This window comes from Budorcas taxicolor, chromosome 9, assembly GCF_023091745.1.
Source record: "Budorcas taxicolor isolate Tak-1 chromosome 9, Takin1.1, whole genome shotgun sequence".
In the NCBI taxonomy this organism is placed as follows: Eukaryota; Metazoa; Chordata; class Mammalia; order Artiodactyla; family Bovidae; genus Budorcas; species Budorcas taxicolor.
This window is the reverse complement of record NC_068918.1, coordinates 6,482,479-6,505,862: the sequence shown is the minus strand read 5'-3', so window position 1 is coordinate 6,505,862 and position 23,384 is coordinate 6,482,479. Positions and strand designations below refer to the sequence as shown.

General features: G+C 42.8%; 1 protein-coding gene across 1 annotated transcript in view; it reads left to right on the top strand.

Annotated features, from left to right (window-relative positions):
• The window catches only part of FILIP1 (filamin A interacting protein 1), a 211,530-nt gene that overhangs the window by 176,220 nt on the left and 11,926 nt on the right, over positions 1-23,384 (top strand). Inside the window, exons 5-6 of the mRNA XM_052645710.1 lie at positions 14,358-17,163; positions 20,959-21,182. Coding sequence (XP_052501670.1) covers positions 14,358-17,163; positions 20,959-21,165 — 3,013 coding nt within the window. The 3' untranslated portion in view covers positions 21,166-21,182. The remainder of the gene's footprint in view (positions 1-14,357; positions 17,164-20,958; positions 21,183-23,384) is intronic.

The window sequence follows — 23,384 nt, the reverse complement described above, 5'->3', positions numbered from 1 at the left end:
TACTGTTATCTGATCAACCTGAAGTTGTGTGAGTAGTATTTTGACCAAATTAGGAAATATGAAAACACAATAAATGATATTCTTATCTGGAGAATCCCGTGGACAGAGGAGCTTGGTGAGCAACAGTCCATGGGGTCACAAAAAGTAGGACATGACTGAGTGACTTACACACTAACACACTGTGGGTAGAAACTGCTCATCTGTGTCCACAAAGAAACAACAGCATTCTCAGGTTTCAAGAATGAGGTGATCTTTCTTGCATAGTAGAGGCACCCACCCCCAATAGCTTTGGAGAATTGGAGAGGTGGAGAGACAGGGAATACAGATTGGCAGTGAGTTTCAATTTAGCATTGTTGCTAATAGTATCTAACATTTATTATGCACTTATCCCTTTACATATAATAATTTATGTGATTCTGACAATGACCCTGTGCTCAGATACTATTATCCCGCTTTGATACAGAAGAAAACTGAAGAAGAAAGAAATTAAGAAACTTGATTAAATTAGGATGGTGCAGAGCGAGACGCAAACCAGATAGTTTGGCTCTAGAGCACGTACTCAGAACTACCACACTGAACAGAGGGTTAGCTCGGAAATGACAAGTGCCCCCCCAAAGGCATATATCCTCTGTCAGTGAAAATCATTGGCATGATTGGGAATTCTACAGAGTTAGATGAGTTATATACACAATTTCATATTTCTGATTTCCTATTTGGTCCTCTGTCAGCTGTTACCTATTTTTATTTTCCTGGATATTCCCATTCAGCTTTCAGTATTTGTGGTTTTTCACCTTTATCAACCAGAAACGTTCTAGCTCTAAAGAACTCACAGTGCAAAATGAAAAAGGGTAAGGAGCTAGGCTTCAGGAATTTTGCCTTGGGATCCCAGACAAGGCCTGTGCCCGCTGCCCAACCTGAGGGCAGGGACAGATGAGGCCCCTTTGTGTCTGGTCTGGGGGAGGTGGGGCACTGCTCTGCCTTCCCGCTTCTTGCTTCAGCTCCCCATGCTTAGCCGTGTGCACCTGTGCTGACCTCAGCCATTCTTCCTGTTCCTCAGTTCTTCACGGACCCACGGACCCACCTCCACCAGAGCTATCCGTGACTCCTCTCTTCTTAGATTTGTCCTGCGAGTCCAACTTCTAGAGCTGTCTTCGGAGACATCATGCCTTGTACAGTTGCATGTTGGGGGTAGAGAAGGGAAGTGATCCTGAACTCTGCACCGTACATATTGTAAGATCTGTTCAAGATACAGTATAATATGCAAGGTTACAGAAAAACAAAACAAACCCAGCAGACTCAAACAGGATAATTTAATATCATTAAAATATGCACATAGAGAGAGAATTAGTTACCAGGACCAGTCATTATCAGAACCCTCAAAAGTAACTATCTATAGGCAAGAGCTCTGAACAGGGACTGTGGCCCTTAGGAGAAGCTGCTGCTACTGCTGCTGCTAAGTCACTTCAGTCGTGTCCAACTCTGTGCGACCCCATAGACAGCAGCCCACCAGGCTCCCCTGTCCCTGGGATTCTCCAGGCAAGAACACTGGAGTGGGTTGCCATTTCCTTCTCCAATGCATGAAAGTGAAAAGTGAAAGTGAAGTCGCTCAGTTGTGTCTGACTCTTAGCGACCCCATGGACTGCAGCCTACCAGGCTCCTCCGTCCATGGGATTTTCCAGGCAAGAGTACTGGAGTGGGGTGCCATTGCCGTCTCCACTTAGGAGAAGAATGAAGCCAAATAGCCAAGACTCAAGAGGCAATTAATACATTCTCTGATCTCCTTTCAGTGTCTCCTTTTTTTTTTGGCCACATTGCAAGGCATGCAGGATCATAGTTCCCCAACCAGGGATCAAACATGCTCCCAGGATTGGGAGCTCAGAGTCTTAACCACTGGACTGCCAGGGAAGTCCTGGTGCATCCTACTGACCAAAGCAAGCTCGAAGCTAGAAGGAGCTTATTAATACAATGCCTGTCTTACAAAAGGTAATGGGAAGTGTGGAATTTTATGTTATCAAGTAATATACAAATTAATAGCTTGGTAATTTAGTAATTTTAATAATAGGTTTTTTTTCTCCTACAGCTGTGTATAACATTGATCTTTTAAGTTAAGTCAGGGTCCCTATTCAAAAATACTTTCTCCCAAGAGGTTTTTGAGCCCTAATTTGCATCCCTCACAAGTTTGTAAGAGAAAACTGTGCTTTTTTTTTTTCACAGATGAAGCAAAGTGATGTCTAAAAGTGAACGTTTCAAAAAGTCATATTTCTAGAAAAGACCCCAAAACTTGTCTTGCCCATCCTGAGTCAGTTGAGTTTTTCAAAAAGTTTGTCCTTGGCTCAAGTCAGTAAAGCACTGAGGAAAAGGGGGGCAATCATCTTCCTAAGATTCCCGTGATACCATCAGATCAATCAGCTAGATTGTGATGCTCCTGGGGCCAGTGTGATCAAGGAAAGGCACTGTCATTTCTATATTCACCCATATCAAAACGTGGGAAGAATCCCGTCTCTTTCTACCTTAACCTTCACATTCTATCAGTTACCAAAACTAGACAACTCTGCTGCTGCTGCTGCTGCTAAGTCGCATCAGTCGTGTCTGACTCTGTGCGACCCCATAGACAGCAGCCCACCAGGCTCCCCGTCCCTGGGATTCTTCAGGCAAGGACACTGGAGTGGTTTGCCATTTCCTTCTCCAATGCATGACAGTGAAAAGTGAAAGTGAAGTTGCTCGGTTGTGTCCAACTCTTAGCGACCCCATGGACTGCAGCCTACCAGGCTCCTCTGTCCATGGGATTTTCCAGGCAGGAGTACTGGAGTACTCTAGGACTGTAGGACCCTACATCCTAACTATTCCTATAATCTCCCTTTCTCATATTGCAGTGTTATCTTAGTTTTGTCTTTACTTTTCCTTTGGCTTGGGAAAATTTCAATACTTACACAACCGATTTCCCTGCGTCTAGTCTCTCCTTTCTGCAATCCATGTACCATGTTGTCATCAGACTATCCTAATATTGAAATTGGCTGTTATCACTGTTCTTAAAGTCCTTGGAGAAGTCTGTGTAACCCTCAGGATGGTGCCTGACTCCTTAGGAGTCACATCCAAACTGTCTGATGATCTGACCTCCGTCTTCCACAGGAGTCTCATCTCTTGACATTGTCCCACCTCCTACTGTGTGTAGTGAGGTACTGTTCTGAACTGAATTTCAGATGTTCTATTTTCTTGCATTTGCATGCTCTTTGCCCTTTACGGGGCATAGCGTATTTTCCATTCTTCCTCAGAACGACCTTTGTTTATTCACTCATTGTACCAGTACTGGTTGAGCACCTACTGTGCAGGAGAAGGGTTAGTGTTCAGCCCTGGCCTCTGCTCTTATGGTGCTTTAGTTTTGTGCAGTGGTGGACAGACGGTGTCTAAGTACACAAATAAAAGAACCAGATCCTTTCAGACAGGGCAAGTGCAGTAAAAGAAATAAACATGGAGTCCCGATGGAGTGTGGCCAGGAAAGCTGTTTTCGAAAGGCTAACTAGAGAAGGCCTCTCTGGGGAGGAAGTGTGAACCGAAACCTGAAGGATGAAACAGAAGAGCACCTGGGCTGATAGTGTGTGGCTGTGCAGGTGGCAGCTCCTGACCAAACAGTAATGGGGCCGAAATCTGGTCCTCATTTAGCATATCAAGCCAGGCCTGGTTCCCAAGGGAGGAGGGTGACCCTTAAGTAGTTCCCGCAAAGGGGCCATATGGGCTGCTCCCACAGCAGGGGAATGGAAAAACAATTACAGGAACATGAACAATGACTTCCTCCAATTGCATCTCCACCGTTGCATGGAGGAGCCTAAATTCTAGAGCATAAATGGTATTTCTTACAGAGCATTGCAATTTATTTCTTTATTCCAAGCACCTGATACATTGTTTTATGATGATAATGTTTTACAACCCATCTTTGTTGAATTATTGAGTGAATTAATGAATCCTAGCTATCTTCTGCGTGAGTCAGAGAGCTTTGTACCAGAATATAGGAATAGAGAGCATGTTCTCAGTGATTCTCAAATATGGGCCTCCTGTTGGGCAGCAAACTAACAGGGGAAAAACAGTCATTTCAATGGTTTGGGGCAAAAATAAATAATTTCCTAGACTTTGATTTCTACTGTTACTGAGAGTAATTTATTATACTAGTAATATAGTAAGTGATTTATTTCTGAATATAGCATTTGTAAATTTAAATTAGCATCTTACTAGATTTTCATGAAGAATAAACTTGAATTTTACAGTGGAGTCTGGTTGCTACCAAATGTTGGCAAGCGCCGAGCGTGTGCTCACCTAGCAGGAGGAAATCTCACCATCTTCAAGAAGAAGAATTTGTTGTCAGCCATGAGCTTCCCGTGCCTTTCAGTTGCTGCCAGTTGTGGCTTTTAAAGATAGGTTGTGTGTGTGCTCAGTCGCTCACTCACGTCTGACTTTGTGAGCCCACGGACTGCAGCCCCCCAGTCTTCTCTGTCCATGGGATTATCCTAGCAAGAATACTAGAGTGGGTTGCCATTTCCTGCTCCGGAGGGTCTTCCTGACGTATCTGAACCTGATCGAAGCCGCCTCTCCCGCATATCCTGTATTGGCTGGCAAATTCTTGACCACTGTGCCACCTGGAAAGCCCACCAAGCTACTTAGTTCTGTACTATGTAAAGCAAAGAAGAACTAAAGAGCCTCTTGATGAAAGTGAAAGAGGAGAATGAAAAAGTTGGCTTAAAGCTCAACATTCAGAAAACAAAGATATTGGTGTCCGATCCCATCACTTCAGGGCAAATTGATGGGGAAAGAGTGGAAACAGTGGAAACAGTGGCAGACTTTATTATTCTGGGCTCCAAAATCACTGCAGATGGTGACGCCAGCCATGAAATTAAAAAACGCTTACTCCTTGGAAGAAAAGTTATGACCAACCTAGACAGCATATTAAAAAGCAGAGACATTACTTTGCCAACAAATGTCTGTCTAGTCAAGGCTATGGTTTTTCCAGTGGTCATGTATGGATGTGAGAGTTGGACTGTGAAGAAAGCTGAGCGCTGAAGAATTGATGCTTTTGAATGGTGTTGGGAAAGACTCTTGAGAATCTCTTGGACTTCAAGGAGATCCAACCAGTCCATCCTAAAAGAAATCAGTCCTGAATATTCATTGGAAGGACTGATGCTGCACCTGAAACTCCAACACTTTGGCCACCTGATTTGAAGAACTGATTCATTTGAAAAGACCCTGATGCTGAGAATGATTGAAGGCGGAAGGAGAAGGGGACGACAGAGGATGAGATGGTTGGATGGCATCACCAACTCAATGGACATGGGTTTGAGTAAACTCTGGAGTTGGTGATGGACAGGGAGGCCTGGCGTGCTGCAGTGCATGGGGTCACAAGGACTCAGACACAACCGAGTGACTGAACTGAACTGAACTGATATGTTCTAGTTGGGGGGAAAATGCATGTGATTTAAGACTTCAAACTGTAGGCAAGCTTGACTCCTAAGGTTCATTCATCTCTAATTACTATCATGCCCCTGCTGGTTTTAACCTGTGTTTTTCCTTGAAAGACAGACACATGCACAGGGAAAGGTGAAGAGCAAAAATAGTGGAAGGGAAGGAAACAGTGAGCAGGGAAATTAGCATGGTCTGGATGAGAAACAAACCTAGGGTGACTTCAGAGTTTCAAATGGGGTCTGATGGGTTAAGATAGTGACAAGTGACAATGGAGGGACAGGAGACAAAGGGAGAATTAGAATTGCTGGTCTGGAGCTAACGCTGACAAATCTGGAGAAATGGTTGAAAAAGTGGGAGTGCCAGGAAAGACGGAGCAAAAGATCTGTGAAGTCTTACGTGGTTTACTTCCAAGGAAAAAAGTGAGAATGAATATAGTCCAGGGCGGCCCTGCGTCTTTAGGAGGAAAGACTGACAATTATTTCAGGGAAGGTGTTTATCTCAAAGATGGAAAAGCAGAAGAAGTCTTTTAAAAAATCTTTCATTTCCCCCTTTTCCTCCAAAACAATCTATTTTTCTACTCTAAATGGAAAGAAATAACAAATATCTGTGGAACAGTACAGAATGAGCTGCTTTTCCTGGCGTTAGTTTGAGTAAGTGTAAATGGATCCCAATAAGCAAGAAAAAGTCAGAGTCTTCAACAAGCTTACCTTAATAAACATAGAAATGAATGAAAAAATCACCCACAATCACAATAATAGGAGAGTCACGTGGTACTGTAAGGAAAGAGAAAATCTGGCCAGTCTCCAAACTAGCTGAGACTTGGGTGGGCAAAGCTAAAGACTATATACAATAAGGGGTTAAATTTTATTATGAAAACTTCAAAAAACTTACAAAAATAGAAAGAATAGTATAATGAACCCCCATGTACTTAAGTTCAACAATTAATCAATTTATGAACAATCTGGTTTCATCTATCCTAACTCCCCTAGATTATTTTTCATGTGAATTCCAGACATATCATTTCACTTGTAAATATTTCAGTATATATTTCTAAAATATAAAGATTCTTTTGAAAATATTGTCAAGATCCTTTATCATACCTAAAATTTAATAATAATTCCTAACATAATTTTTCTAATTATCTCATTTTTCAAAAAATTTGGATGAGAATTGAAACAGATTCAATTTCTTTTAATCCATAGCTTCAACTCCCGTACTCTTTCTTCTTGGGATTTATTTATTGACGAAACTAGGTTTTTTAACTGTATAGACTCTACATTTTGTATTTTCCTGATTGTATCATCATAATGTCATTTAGTATGTTTCTTGCCCCTGTGAAGCTCAATCTGACTCAGGTTCAATTTTTTGGTAAGAATATTTCTTGGGTGGAGGTCTATACATATGTACACAGTATCTGGCTATCTTGTAGGAAACATTGATGAGCCTTGCCTATGCCCATTATTTCATTGCAGATTGCAAAATGGTGGTATTTTATAATCACCTCTTTATGTATTCTACAATTATTCATTTATTAACTAAACTGTTTATATCAAGAAAAACAAAGGGCTTTAAAGTGGGAACAAGCTAGTATCTCACATCCAACATATGACGTTAAAGATATTGGCCCTACCTTACCTGTGTCCTGTGTCCAGTTGCCTGTTTCTCCTTCCTTCATAATCAAGATCTCAAATAATTTGTCTCAGGTACTTGTCTCTATTTTTTTTTCCCAGCTAAGCTTTATTCTGTATTTTGCCCCTGAACTCCATGAAAACTGCTCAGGCAAAGAATTGTCGATATGCATACTGACATATCCAATAGAAGGAGTTTTCTTTAAATTTGAATTTAAATGAAAACAATGGCCATTTTCCTATCTCTCATTTGATCCTTCCAGAGTATTGTGCTATGGACATGTCCCCTTCCTGCCCTGTTGGTGTCTGCAAACCCACTATTTCCTGGACTCCCTCCTAACTCTCTGGCCCTCCCTACTCAGCCTCTCTCATCACGTTCCTTGATGTTTTCTCATCTCAATGTCTTTTTTCTGTCCTTGCTCCTCTTTCTCTCTGATGTCTCATACCTCTCATTCATCTCATCCTCTCTCATGACTTAAAATTTTTTTTTTTAATATTCATTCATTTGGCTGTGCCAGGTCTTAGTTGCAGTTGTGGCATGCAAACAAACACTTAGTTGCAGCCTGTGGGATCTAGTTCCCTGACCAAGGATCGAACCCCGGACTCCTTGCACGGGGAGCTCAGAGTCTTAGCCACTGGGCCTCCAGGGATGTCCTTCTCTCATGGCTTTAGATTACACTGTCACTGGACACTCCCAGTCTGTATCTTTGGTCCAGATTTCTCTCCTGAACTCCAGGCTCCCAATAAGCATTTCACTTGTAGGTTCTCGACAACCTCAAAGTCAGTGTGCCTTTTTGGGAGCATCATGAGCTATCCCTCCAAGTTTGGTTCTCTTCTCCTAGCCTGTATGTGATAAGCACTGACAGCAAACTAATAACCCTGTCCAGAAGGTGGGGAGTCTGTCCAAATTTCCCCCTCTCCATCCTCACTCAGTCTGTCACCAAACCCTATAAACTCTGTCTCCTAAGAATCACTATGTGACCCTATTTCTCCTTCTTTTTTTTTCAATGACATGACTTTAGTTCAGACTTCATTGTATTTCTCAGCTCCTTTTTTTGCAGCATCCTGATTTTCAGCTTCTCCAGAGCTGTTGAACTTCCTCATATTTTGAAACCCAAGTTCAGATCCATCCTGCTAGCCCACAGAGGGCTTGGAGTGGCTTGTCCCTCCTTTCCAACCTCTTTTCTCCATACTCTTCCACAGGTACCCTTCATTTCAGTTAAGCCACCTATTATGTCTGTTTCCCAATTGTGTGCTTTTACCGTGCAGTTTCCACTAGACTCCTACTTTAGACTTAGCAGGCCACATACGGTATCTGCCTCTTCTTCTTAGTTATGTTTTACAAGCTTTTAAAAATGTAAGAACCATTCATCTGTAGATTATATTTTGTAGAGCTGTAGTTTGAAGGTAGAGTTGACAAGATTTGTTGAAGAACTGAATGAGGATGCCTAGGACTCAAGGATGACTAGATTTGGGACCCAAACATCTGGGAGAATTTGGTTGTAGTTGACTGATGTGAGGAAGATGTGGTTGGAACAGGCACATGGGGAGGACTGGGAGCTCAGGAAGATGATGAAAAACAGCCCCACGGGCTCATGGGTGCCCAGTGGTGACGTCCTTACTGCTGAATGGGTTGATGTCAGCAGCAGGGAGAGACTGAATGTATTTAAAGTGCTTTGTGCATTGACCTGTCCTTTAATTAATCACCGGGGTCACGTTTCCATTGACGAAATTCTGGATATAAACTGATATACTGGGTGATGAAACAGTTCAAGGAGGATCTTGACAATTCCAGAAAGATAGGCTAAATCAAATAAGACACAATTAACCTAAACAAACGGGCTTCCCAGGTGGCACTAGCAATAACAAATCCACCTGCCAATACAGGATACATAAGAAATGTGGGTTCGATCCCTGAAGGAGGGCATGGCAACCTACTCAATATTCTTGGCTAGAGAATCCGCAAGGACAGAGGAACCTGGGGGCTACAGTCAAAAGCGACTTAGCACGCACGCATGCAACCTAAACAGTCTTGCAAACTTCAGCTCTCCAAGCAGTACCTACTTGAGCAATAACATGATTGTTAAAAGCACTGTGGTCAGACAGATCTGGTCCAAAATCCCAATCTTACCTTCTTAGTCCTGTTCCCTTGATTAAGTCAAATAACTTCCCTGTTCATAACACAGTATAGTAATGAGTAACCTTTGCTCAAAGGATTGTTATAAAAATGAAATCAACTAATAAAAACACTTAACACACAGCCAAGGATGTATTATAATAGACGCTTGGTAAATAAAATGTTTTATTATCAGAACACCTTTCTTCCTATCCCTTATTTTTTAAGGAATTAAGTATTAGCAAAAATTTGAGTTTGGGATGTGCTTTTAAGAGCCTCTTGAAATTTTAGAACTAATTTTAGAACTAAAGGTTTTCTAGTACTTGAAACATTATTTCCCCAGAACAAGTTTTCTTGTCAGTCCAAACTCCATCTGAAAATCTTGGCTGCCTTCTCTTAATTTTTTCAAATTCTGCTTTCACCTTTTTCTGCCTTAAGATTAATAACCTATTTTATGTTTTCTACCATATTTTAAGTCACTCTTTTATATTTGTTTACAATTTTCTCCCTTTATCTGACATCTTAGAAAACTTTCCAGGGCTTTTTCTTAATGTTTTTTTCTTTAGATATAATTTATATATTACAAAATTCACCAATTTTAATGAGACATTTTGATGAGTCTTGACAAATGTGTACCTCATAAACAGAACAATTCAGCCTCTACTTTTAACATCTTCTTAGTGAAAATTATTGAATTTCTGGACATGTTTATAAATGACAAATTTGTAAGTTAAAAAAACACATAGTTTTATTGGGTATGGAAGAGAAATGAGGAATACATTTAAGAATAGTTATTAAGAAAGGCAAGAGAATTCTGAAGAATCTATTAGATTACTGTCTTCCTTTTGTCCTCTAAATAAGATAAAATGTTTGCAGAAAATTAAGAACTTGCTAAGAACAAATTTGATTTCAGAATAGTTAGTGCTCTGCTTGCAACTGCTGATGAGAATTAAGGCACTAATTCACTTTCTTAGTCTTGGTCTTCTGGTTTGTTTCCTTTTAATGTTAATATGTTCAGAACCAGGGTATGGTTGAAGAAAGGCAAGACGGATACAAAAGAGAGCAGAGGGTGGTAGTAAGACCAGTGGGCACATAAAGCGCCAAAATCCTCCTAATTTCCTCTTTCAATAATGTAATTACATGGAAATAGTGCCCTGTAATGTAGAGCAAATTAAGTGTTTAAAGCACAATGTGAAAGTGTAACTATTAGAAAATTGTTTGAAAGAGAAACCTAACATGCCATAGTCGTTATGGTTTGTGACGTGTGTGCAATGATATGATAATACTTCTCAATGCTTGTTTAATGTAAAAAGGAGGATTTGTAGATATGGGAGAAGGAAAAAAACACACACACCTGAAAATGCAATGCCAAAATTGACCAAAAGGGTAGGTCAGTGGAGACAAGCCCTCTCTTTCTTTGGCGCCCCTGTGTTATTCCACGGGTCTCTCCTTGCACCTTTCTCTCCACTCCACTTTGTATTTGTTTACAGCTTTCTCCCTTTATCTGACATCTTAGAAAACTTTCCAGGGCTTTTTCTTAATGTTTTTTTCTTCAGATATAATTTGAAGAAAATTATATCTCCCCACCTCAGTCCCCTCTCCCCCTCTCTTGACATGTGTTCCCATAGCTCCTCCTCCTTTTGCCCTTTATTTCTGGGCATTTCCCAAAGTTTTTTTTCTCCATCCTTTCCTTTTTCTCTCTGTGCATAGTTTCTCCTTTGGTGGTCATATTTGTTCCCATGTTTAAAGGACTGTCACTTCCCTTCTTGAAATAAAAACCCAAGATCTACCATCTTAAAATTTTTCTTAAGTATACAATATAGTATTGTTAACTATTGTCTGGTATACTTTGCAAGTTAGTGTTGCTTCAACTCTCAATTTCTGCCAATACCCTTTCTCATCTCTTTTCCTGCTTCTAATAAAGGCACTACTATTTGCAATTATTCAGACCTAAAGGGCTGAAGTAATTTTTTCTGTCTCTCTCTTCCTGCCAGTGAGTGAGCAGTCCCAAAGTCCACATTATCTTTTGCAAAGTCGTCGCAGTTCATCCCATTCTTCCCATCCCCAACGCCCTGCCTACAGACACTTGAATGCAGGTCTCTGTGCAGAGAGACTGTTGCCAGAGTGTCCTGACTGAGCCACACAAGTCTACCAAGTCCTGGATCTAACCCTCAGCTACACCAACTGGGAAACTGGGCTTTGGGCGCCTGCAGAGAATCGGTTGTGTGTTGCTGTTAGGTCCACTTTAAAAGATGAAAGTAAAAGTGAAAGTCACTCAGTGGTGTCCGACTCCTTGCAACCCCATGGACTATACAGTCCATGGAATTCTCCAGGCCAGAATACTGGAGTGGGTAGCCTTTCCCTTCTCCAGGGGATCCTCCCAACCCAGGGATTGAACCCACGTCTCTTGCATCGCAGGCAGATTCTTGATCAGCTGAGCCACAAGGGAAGCCCTTAAAAGATGAGAATGGCTTAAAATGTGAAAGAAGAGGGAAGGAGAGAAAGTTTAATGGGCCTAGAAAAAGAGAAATAGTCACAGGTAAGAGGACCTGAAAAAATGTGGTTTTATGGAGCCAAGATCTAAGGTTATGCCCTTGGCTCACAGAATTGTCTACTGAGCAGAAAACGCTATGCTTTTCTCTGGTTGAAACATCACTGCCCCAGGTTTTACTATCAAAGTCAAGACAATGACATAAAAATACTTACAGATTACACACAAAAAGCATTGAACAGACTTCCCATGTGGAGGAAACTGTACTCTCTAGTTCTTATATTTGTTTTTGTGTTTTATTACATCCGCGGGTTGAGTCTGTGTGTCAGTCACGTTACTATCTCAGTCTTTAGAACATCCTGTGAGGGAGGTATTAGTATCCCTTTCACCTTCCTTTACAGCCTGGAAAACATAGGGTCAAGTGTGTCAGTTGAGCCAGGATTCAGATACAGTTGTTTCTGACCCCAAAGCCTATGTTTTAACCATTCCAGCTCTCTGCCTCTAATAGCACAGAAGCGTAAGATTCTTCAACAACTATCTTTAGAAATTTCAACACTTTAAGCCTTAAATTTGAGAATAGTGATATTTTAAAGGAATTTGTCTCTAACAATCTAGTTAGGTCAAGGGATTTGAAAATGTCCCCTGAAGTCTCATTCTACAGTAAGGTGACATTTCAGTTGTTTTGACGCCAAGTAAAAAGATAAGATAATCAATAAAATGCCCTTTTACACATGTAAGAACCACAATTAGTGATGCCATTACAGTATTACTCATTCAACTCATGGATTTGAAAATAATATTTTTGTCTTATTTTATAAATAAAGCCATAATGAGTATGGAAGTTACCCATTTCAGTTAATAGATGTTTAGATACAACGGTATATTTTACAGAAATGAATTCTATGAAAAAAACTTAATGACATCAGCTGAGCTATTTATATAGTAACTATCTGACACTGGGTTTGATTATAGTTACTCTGTGTACATTCAATCATTTCTTGAACAGTCCAATATGACACTATTAACTTCTGTTAGCTGTTGTCAGCTGTCAGATTAGCTGTTATCCAAGTAAATCTAATCTAATCCAAGTTCATCTAATTATGAAATAAATCTTTCATAATAAATAAAGTTCAAAATATATTGAAAGAAAAAAATGTACTTACAACAAATACATCAGTGGTTGTTTATAACTTGCTTCTCATATAAGCATAAATTACTTTAGTAACTACATATGGTAAATATTATATTAACTTTGTTTTATGGATAATTGAAAAGAACTGTTAAAAATTGGTGTAAGCTAACTGACAACCATAAGTACTGTAAATATACTTTGGTCTACTTATATTTCTACTTTTTAAAGCTATACATTAACATTAAAATCTATACATTAAACCATAACCCTGGAGAAGGAAGTGGCAACCCACTCCAGTATTCTTGCCTGCGAAATCCCATGGACAGAGGAGCCAGGCGTGCTACAGTACTGTAGTCTATGGGGTTGCAAAGAGTCAGACACGATTTAGCAACTAAACACCACCACCACCATAGAGAAAATGCATTTCATGCATATACAACAGTAATTCCTGTGACTGCCACATCTTTTTGGATGGATAGGAATTTGTGTTTCCTCCCTACCTAGCTCTCAATCTAAAAGGAAATGTTTAAATCAGAAAACAGAGACAAGATGCTGTGCCAGCCCTGGTGTTAACTAAAGTCAGTTATGTAGCTTGGCTCTCTATCAGAAAGCTCATCTTGCCCTGTTCCTGTCCGGTGATAGTTGCATACAATACAAGGAAACCCAAAGCACCTTCTTTTCTGAGCCTTCCCTTTCAGTTAAAGTAAATTTCTCTTTTGAAGTCATACGATGCAAGGTGAAGAGCAAGTATCCTGGGCTGTACCGCCTGAGACCCCAGACCCGTTCCCTTCTGACTGACTGGGCTGGTCCCGTCTCATCTTCCTTGGGATGACAGTGGCGGTACCTGCCTCAGAGGCTTGCCATGAGGATAAATAAAGACTAGTGCCTAGAACACAGAAAATTCTACATAAATAGTCATTATTATTGCAAAACCTAAATTTTACTCCATCCTTATATTATAGAAGTATAGCATATATGTAGAAAGGTACTCATCAGGGTTCAACTTACTGAAATTTCAGAAGCTGAATAATTCTGTGTAAAAGGCACACAGATTATGGAACAGAACCTAGTGAAAAGCCTTCTCCAGGCACCCTTCTAGTTGCTACCCCTCACTAAGGGTAAGTTTATGGCTATATGTTAAACCTTCATATTTCAGTATTGACAGGGGATTTATTACAATAACATTTATTTTTAGTTCATATCTAAGACAATCTTATTGCTGATTAATCTTTCAATGGGCTTCCCAGGTGGTGCTAGTGGTAAAGAACCTGCCTGCCAGTGCAGAAGACCTAAGAGACATGGGTTGGATCCCTGGGTTGGGAAGATCCCCTGGAGGAGGTCATGGTGACACACTCCAGTATTCTTGCCTGGAGAATCCCATGGACAGAGGAGCTAGGTGGGCTACAGTCCATAGGGTCACAAAGAGTTGGACGTGACTGAAGAGACTTAGCATGCACGCAATCTTCTAATATGTATAAAAACATATCATAAACAAAATATCATGTAATAAAATAGGATATTTTAATATATTTTGTTTTCTAGGTTGAAAAAACTCCTTGAACAGGAAAAAGCTTACCAAGCCCGCAAAGAAAAGGAAAACGCTAAGCGGCTCAACAAACTGAGAGATGAGCTTGTGAAACTCAAGTCCTTTGCACTCATGCTTGTGGATGAAAGGCAGATGCATATCGAGCAACTTGGCCTGCAGAGCCAGAAAGTACAGGACCTGACTCAGAAACTGAGGGAAGAGGAAGAAAAGCTCAAAGCCATCACTTCCAAGTCCAAAGAAGACAGGCAGAAATTGCTCAAGCTGGAAGTGGACTTCGAACACAAGGCATCAAGGTTTTCCCAGGAGCATGAAGAGATGAATGCTAAGTTGGCCAGTCAGGAGTCCCACAACAGACAACTCAGACTCAAGCTGGTTGGCCTGACTCAGAGAATCGAGGAGTTGGAAGAGACCAACAAAAACCTTCAGAAGGCAGAAGAAGAGCTTCAGGAACTAAGAGATAAGATTGCCAAAGGGGAATGCGGCAACTCCAGCCTCATGGCAGAAGTGGAAAATCTACGGAAGCGCGTGCTTGAGATGGAGGGTAAAGACGAAGAGATCACGAAAACCGAGTCCCAGTGCCGGGAACTGAGGAAGAAACTGCAGGAGGAAGAACACCATAGCCGGGAGCTCAAACTTGAAGTTGAGAAGTTACAGAAGAGAATGTCGGAACTGGAGAAATTGGAAGAAGCGTTTAGCAAGAGTAAATCCGAGTGCACCCAGCTGCACTTGAATCTGGAGAAAGAAAAGAATTTAACCAAGGACCTGCTCAACGAATTGGAGGTGGTCAAGAGTCGGGTTAAAGAACTGGAATGTTCTGAAAGTCGATTGGAAAAGGCTGAATTAAGCCTCAAAGACGATCTTACGAAGTTGAAGTCCTTTACCGTGATGCTGGTGGATGAAAGGAAAAATATGATGGAAAAAATAAAGCAAGAGGAGAAAAAAGTGGATGGACTCAACAAAAATTTTAAGGTGGAGCAAGGAAAGGTTATGGACGTCACGGAAAAACTCATCGAAGAAAGTAAGAAGCTTTTAAAGCTGAAATCTGAAATGGAGGAAAAGGTGTACAATTTAACGAAAGAGAGAGATGAGTTAATAGGCAAACTGAAAAGTGAAGAAGAAAAGTCCTCTGAATTAAGCTGCAGTGTGGACTTATTAAAGAAGAGACTTGATGGAATAGAGGAAGTGGAGAGGGAAATAACAAGAGGAAGGTCTCGAAAAGGACCTGAGCTCACCTGCCCCGAAGATAACAAAATTAAGGAACTAACACTGGAAATTGAGAGACTGAAGAACCGTCTCCAGCAGCTGGAGGTGGTGGAAGGGGACTTGATGAAGACGGAAGATGAGTATGATCAGCTGGAGCAGAAATTTAGAACCGAGCAGGATAAGGCCAATTTCCTCTCTCAGCAACTGGAGGAGATCAAACACCAAATCGCCAAGAACAAAGCCATAGAGAAAGGTGAGGCCGTGAGCCAAGAAGCTGAGCTGAGACACAGATTTCGGCTGGAAGAAGCCAAGAGTCGTGACTTAAAAGCTGAGGTCCAAGCTCTTAAAGAGAAGATTCACGAACTGATGAACAAAGAAGATCAGCTTTCTCAGCTCCAAGTGGATTACTCTGTCCTTCAACAGAGGTTTATGGAAGAAGAAAATAAGAACAAAAGCATGGGCCAGGAGGTCCTCCATCTGACCAAAGAGCTGGAGCTGTCCAAGCGGTACAGCCGCGCCCTGCGCCCCAGCGTGAACGGGCGCAGGATGGTGGACGTTCCTGTGACATCCACGGGCGTGCAGACGGATGCCCTAGGCAGTGAGGCGGCGGAGGAGGACACACCGGCCGTGTTCATTCGGAAATCCTTTCAGGAGGAAAACCACATCATGAGCAACCTTCGCCAGGTAGGACTGAAGAAGCCTCTGGAACGTTCGTCGGTTCTCGACCGGTATCCGCCCGCAGCCAACGAGCTCACCATGAGGAAGTCCTGGATCCCGTGGATGAGGAAGAGGGAGAACGGGCCCCCGGTGGCTCCGGAGAAGGGGCCCCGAGCCAGTGCCAGCCCAGGGCACCCGGGAGAGCTGGTCCTCTCGCCCAAGCAGGGCCAGCCGCTGCACATTCGCGTGACCCCGGACCACGAGAACAGCACCGCCACTCTGGAGATCACCAGCCCCACGGCAGAAGAGTTCTTCTCGAGCACCACCGTCATCCCCACCCTGGGCAACCAGAAGCCGAGGATCACCATCATCCCCTCCCCAAACGTCCTGTCTCAGAAGCAGAAAGGCGCAGACACTACCCTCGGCCCGGAGCGAGCCATGTCTCCAGTCACCATCACCACCTTTTCCAGGGAGAAGACCCCGGAGGGCGGGAGGGGGGCGTTTGCCGACCGGCCCACGTCCCCCATCCAGATCATGACCGTGTCCACGTCGGCGGCCCCCACAGACATCAATGTCCCTCCCGAATCCCAGGAAATGCCCGTGGGAAGGACGGTCCTCAAGGTCACCCCGGAGAAGCAGCCTGGACCAACCCCAGTCCGCAAATACAACGCCAACGCCAATATCATCACCACGGAAGACAACAAAATCCACATCCACCTAGGCTCTCAGTTTAAGCGAGGCCCGGGGACTTCGGCTGAAGGGGCGAGTCCGGTGATCACTGTCAGACCAGTCAACGTGACGGCCGAGAAGGAGGTGTCCACTGGCACCGTCCTTCGCTCGCCCAGGAACCACCTCTCGCCACGCCCTGGTGCGAGCAAAGTGACCAGCACCATCACCATTACCCCGGTCACGACTTCATCAGCCAGAGGAACCCAGTCAGTGGTGAGTAGGGGGTGGGGGTGGGGGGGGCGGTCCTGCTTCAGGCCTCTGCGGGGGTCAGGCGGGGACGTGAAGACAGAATAACCCAGTGCCCAAAAGGGAACCAAAGCACATGTCTCTCTTCCGCTGGAACCCACTACCAGATGTTTCCCAAGAGACTGTCTACACCAAGAAATGAGAACAAAAAGGAACCTCCTATTTTATTAATTTGAGCTAATTATGAGGGATAATTTCTTTTTTTCACTTAAATCATGTTGACTCTGAAACCCTTTTGCAAAGATGGCCTCTTACCACCTCAGCCTATGCTAATAATAAGGTTGAGAATTTGATTTTTAATGTTTAAAGTATTTTTAAAAATGGAGGCTGGAAGAAACTGGCCAATGTGCAAAAAAATGAAAGCTATTCCTGGGTTATATTTTTAGAACCTGAGACATTTGATATTCATTTATGTATGGTCATAGTCATACTTTACTTGAAAAGTAAGATTAAAAGATTATGCTATCAAAAAATTTTTGTAAATTAAAAAGAAGTGAATTTATATGTCTAAACACTGTATTTTATTAATAGTACAGTGCAGAGAGCAGGTGCTTGATAAATATTTAGTTAAAACCAGCTGGAAGGCTAAATGGATTATAGGAAAGCATGTCCAAAGTATAAAGACCAGAACTTAAAAATAAATTCTGTTTTTCAAAACACCTCCAGTGATTTTCTTCATTTATTGGGAACAATTGGTAGATGAAATTATAGAAGATCATGTATTATTTAGGTATAAGTTTAAGCTAATAGACTAGAAATTGTGATCCCTAATTTCTGAGCAAGTTCTGCAGCAGATATTAGAAAGTCTTAAAAAGACAGGAAGCTTATTATTTAAGTATAGAAACTGTGGCTTATTTGCCTGTATCTTCACTATAATTTACTTTAATTCTCTGTGCACAAGCATAGGCCAGAACAGGCTTCAAAGAGTGAAGTACTTATGAACTGCTTTGTTGGTTAGGCTCTTTGTTATTGGCTCCACAGGAGCTAAATATCATTCAGAACTGCTCACCCTTCTCAAATGGTTCAATACTGTTCTTTTAAACAACACAGCATCGCTTGGATTTTTTTTTATAAAAGTTAGCGGAGGTGTAATTGTTGTGATTTAGAGCAAAGTTTCTGCTAGAACATGTTATTCCCATTTTAAGGGTCAGATTGAAACAGCCCTCCTTTCTGGAATAACGTTTTGGATGACTGATTAAAGCCCATATGCAAGTAGGACTTTAAAACAACTGTCTAAGATTTCTAAGGCCTAAATGCTGGCCCACGTACTTTAGGTAGATCACCTTCCATAAAATCAAGGTCAACAAGAAGTTTGGGATGAATAGTGTGACTAGATCATTTGTGCAATTTTAGCTGCACTCCAGGCACCAGGTTGGGTGCTGACTGTAGAGAGGACTGTTGAAGTTCTTGGCTTAGTGGGAGAGGCAGGATTGGAACCCACCTAGTGGTTCTGCGAGGGTGTGGTGTGCAAAGGAACCAGCGGAGAAGTCTTCCCCGGGGGCAGAGCTGTTCACAGATACGGAGAGAGGGCAGCATGTGCACAGGGTTGGCAGTGTGGGGAGATGTCGTGTGGGAGACAGTGAGCAGTCCCTTTGGGCTGCAGCGGTCGGACCTGGGGACACTGTGCAGGAGCAGAAGAGGAGGTGCACGCCGGGATCGGATGCTGAAGACGCATGTGTCTCATTAGGGAACTGACATTTAATCTCAGAGAGGAGGCAAAGGGAGCCACAAACAGGGTAGTGGTTTTTAAAATGACATTATTTCTGTTTTAGATATGTTTATAAAACAATTTAAAGGATCAGCTGGAGGAAGCAGCGGCTGAGGGAAGAGAGATGGTTGCAGTTCTCTAGGCTGGAGATGTACGCTTGAACTGTGGGAGTGAAAATGAGGATGTGCATATGTGCATGCTTAGGCATGTCCGACTCTTTGCGACCCATTGGACTGCAGCCTTCCAGACTCCTCTGTCGATGGGATTTTCCAGGCAAGAATACTGAAGAGGGTTGCCACAGAGATATACTGAAGACAGAATTGAAGATTTCATGACAGTGAGTTCAGAAGGTAGCTCGGAGGTTTCTGGCTTGGCCATAGGGGTGGATAAAATGAGAAACCCAGGGGATTACTGTTTGGGTAAGAAGATAAATAACGTTTGGGGCATGTTCTAATTGAGATGCCTCAGGGACCCTGGAAATGTCTAGCATGTGGTTAGAAATCTGGATCTGCATTTAAGAAGAGCCCTGTTATGTGAGAGTTTGATGTGAGAGTTGGACCATGAAGAAAGCTGAGCACCAAAGAATTGATGCTTTTGAACTGTGGTGCTGGAGAAGATTCTTGAGAGTCCCTTGGACTGCAAGAAGATTAAACCAGTCAATCCTAAAGGAGATCAGTCCTGAATATTCATTGGAAGGACCGATGCTGAAGCTGAAGCTCCAATACTTTGGCCACCTGATGCGAAGAACTGATTCATTGGAAAAGACACTGATGCTGGGACAGATTGAAGGCAGGAGAAGGGGATGACAGAGAATGAGATGGTTGGATGGCATCACCGACGTGATGGACATAAGTTTGATCAAGCTTTGGGAGTTGGTGATGGACAGGGAAGCCTGGTGTGCTGCAGTCCACGGGGTCACAAAGAGTTGGACATGACTGTGACTGAACTGAACTGAACTGATGGCCCAAGGTTCAGGGTCTCAGACACATGTGGGTGATAACTCAGGTAATTTTCGGGGTGAGTGTGGAAAATGAGAAGAGGACTGAGGGTGGAGCACGGTGATACCCACATTTAGAAGGCAGGCAAGCTGGAACTGGGAGCCATTTGGGAATGAAAAGGAATAAGAGACAAGAGGGCAATGGGTGAGACCCAAGTGAGATATCACAGCAGGAGAGTTTTAGGAACTCCTTCAAGAAGGAATCATCTCTTATGTTGTTGGAAGAGGGTATTTGCTATGACCTGTGTGTTCTCATGTCAGAACTTTGTTCGCCTTTGCCCTGCTTCATTTGCACTCCAAGGCAAAATTTGCCTGTTCATCCAGGTATCTCTTGACTTCTACTTTTGCATTCCAATCTCCTATGATGAAAAGGACATCTCTTTTTGGTGTTAGTTCTAGAAGGCTTGTAGGTCTTCACAAAACCTGTTAACTTCAGCTTCTTCAGCATTAGTGGTTGAGGCATAGACTTGGATTACCGTGGTGTTGAATGGTTAGCTTTGGAAATGAACCGAGATCACTGTGTTGTTTCAAGAAGGAGGGTGTAGGGAGATCCCCTGGTGGTCCAGTGGTTAGGACTCCACGGCTCCGCTGCAGAGGGCACGGGGTCTGATTCATGGTCAGGGAACTTAGATCTAGCATGCCCTGCCACAAGGCCATAAAAACAAAACGGAGGATGTGGTCAACAGTGACAAAAAAGAGGAGTTGGCCTCAGTAGGAGGCGAAAGGAGAGCTGCTTCATCTAAAGAAAGTGGAGGTGGTTTGGGGACAGGAGGGTTACAAAGGCCCGAGTGTATGCAGGTGGCCTGTAGTTTTTCTGCGAAACAGGAGTGAAGGTTGGGGGCTTGAGAACAGAAAGACACTGGGCATAGACGTTCAGGGAGAGGGAAAAGGCGAAAGTGGGCTAGACCGCAAGCAACTCCGACTTTCTAACAACAATCTTCCTGGGGCGGGCTCATTTGTGGGTGATCCTGTGGTGTGCTTATGTTCAGATGATGGCATTTCCAGGGGGAGACTCACCAACGTGGCCCTTGTGTCTCTATCTTTTCTTCTCTTGCAGTCAGGACAAGACGGGTCAGCCCAGCGGCCTACACCCACCCGCATTCCTATGTCAAAAGGTATGAAAGCAGGAAAGCCAGTAGTGGCAGCCCCAGGAGCAGGAAATCTGACCAAATTCGAGCCTCGAGCTGAGACTCAGTCTATGAAAATAGAGCTGAAGAAATCTGCAGCCAGCAGCGCTACCTCTCCTGGAGGGGGGAAGGGCTGAGGGCAGTGGCGGAGGGGGTAGGTCGAGCAGATGCTACTGCTGCTGTCTGTCCCTGCCCACTCGCTGTGTGTACTAACTGGAGTTTTCGATATCTTGTTCATAAAATAATCAACTAATAGCCATGTGTCTTTCCTATTTTGTGGATTTGTTTTGAGGCCGGGACATAGAACTCACTAGCAAAACTACTGTACGTTATGTGCTTGGCAGAGAATGCTGGGCCTGAGGCAGGGCCTGACCTCTAGAGCCATTTTTGCTTCAAGAAAGTAGACTCATCAGTTGAACCAGTAAGACTGGGGAGGCTTGGGGTGGGGGAGCTGAATCACCACCTCTCCAAAGCTGCTGGCTTATTTCCTAATTGTAAATGAAATTAAGTAAGCCTTGTTCCACCATAATTGATTTTTCAGAAGCTCTTTTTTGAAATAGGAAATAGTTTATCAATTGTAATTTGCTTCTATCGGACTCCAAATTTGCTTCGTGTGTGGGAAACAAACAAACAAAAAGCAGAAACTATCTCCTAGTTACCACAGGGCCTGGGCCTCTAAAGTTTTGCAAAAACAAAGCCCCGAAGCCAATTTCAGGGAACAATTCGAATGTGAAATAAAATGGAAATAATGTATGGAATTCTGAAAACAGAGTTTTACTTATTTGTGTGTGTCTGTGTGTATTGTAAAGATTTTGGAATTTCAGAACCATTAATGTCAGACTCACACTCTATTCAAGTGTGCAGTTGATTTAAATTGTGGAGTGGTGCTGCCAAGTAGCCCTTTATAACTCAACAGAAGTTGTAATGCATAGAAAATAGCCGGCAGTAAATTTTGACACTTTGTTGCCACAACATAAAATGACATGATGCATAGCTTAATTGAATTGAAACATTTTCACAGTGGAGTACTTTGCAAGTAGGGAACCAGTTCATGAGAGTGTGTGTGTGTGTGTGTGTGTGTGTGTATGATGTGGTGTGGTGAAGTGTGTTATTACTTGTGTTTGTATTGTTGTTGTCTATTTTAAGCATGTTTTAATATGCATGAAGAGTGAGTGAATGCAAAATGCTGTTGTCAATGAGATTAACTGCGTTGATGTGGGCGTGGTGCATCATAGTCGAGTAACCACAAATGAGCTCAAGGCTGATAACCCACAGCTTAGCATCTGAAGTCTCAGGTAGCCAGCACCTTTCCAAGTCTTTGAGCCAACTGGGTCAACTTTACAACAACACAGTAAGTAGTTACAGGTTGCCATTTTCCACTTCTCAGTTGTGAGGGTTCCAAAATCATTTGGATAGTCCCTGCTCCGGATATTTGTGTAAAGGTAGATTTTTTTTTTTTTTTAAGATATATGATTAGTTTTTAGCCCATTGTTTAAAAGTGAAAGTCGCTTAGTCATGTCCGACTCTTTGTGACCTCATAGTTTACACAGTCCATGGAATTCTCTAGGCCAGAATACTGGAGTGGGTAGCCTTTCCCTTCTCCAGGGGATCTTCTCAACCCAGGGATCAGACCCAGGTCTCCTGCAATGTGGGCAAATTCTTTACCAGCTGAGCCACAAGGGAAGCCCTTAAAAACAAAAAAAGTGAAAGTGTTAGTGGCTCAGTCAAGTCTGACTCTTTGGGACCTCATGAACTATAGCCTGGCAGGCTCCTCTGTCCGTGGAATTCTCCAGGCAAGAGTTCTAGAATGGTTAGCCTTCTCTTCTCTAGGGAATCTTCCTGACCCAGGAATTGAACCTGGGTCTCCTGCACTGCAGGCGGATGCTTTACCATCTGAGCCACCAGGGAATCATTGAGCTTCAGGGTAAAGAGACTGTCTTCTGAGTTCTTTCCACACCGGACACCCTATTCCCTGCAGAACCTGGACTCAAATCGTGGATGAAGGAGGTAGACCCGTCTCCGTATTCACACTCAGTTAGATCATTGTGGCCGACAGCTCAGTTCTCAGCAAACGTATTTTAAAACGTTAAGCAACCATGGTCGACATGCCCTGATAAGGGAATTTCAAGGTAGAAGACGAGGGAGAATGAGAAAAAAGAAAACACAAACTTTCGGAACATGTTTAAACTAGAGGTCTTGCCATTTGAAATATCGACATCCCAATGTTCTTTTGAAAGGGAGAGCCCCTCTTTTCTAGAGTGGACATCATCCCCTTCAAAAACAAAGATGCTCCGCTATTACTCAAATGCCTCCCTGGCATCTAGGCTGTGTCGTGTTGTTGTACCATAACACGTTG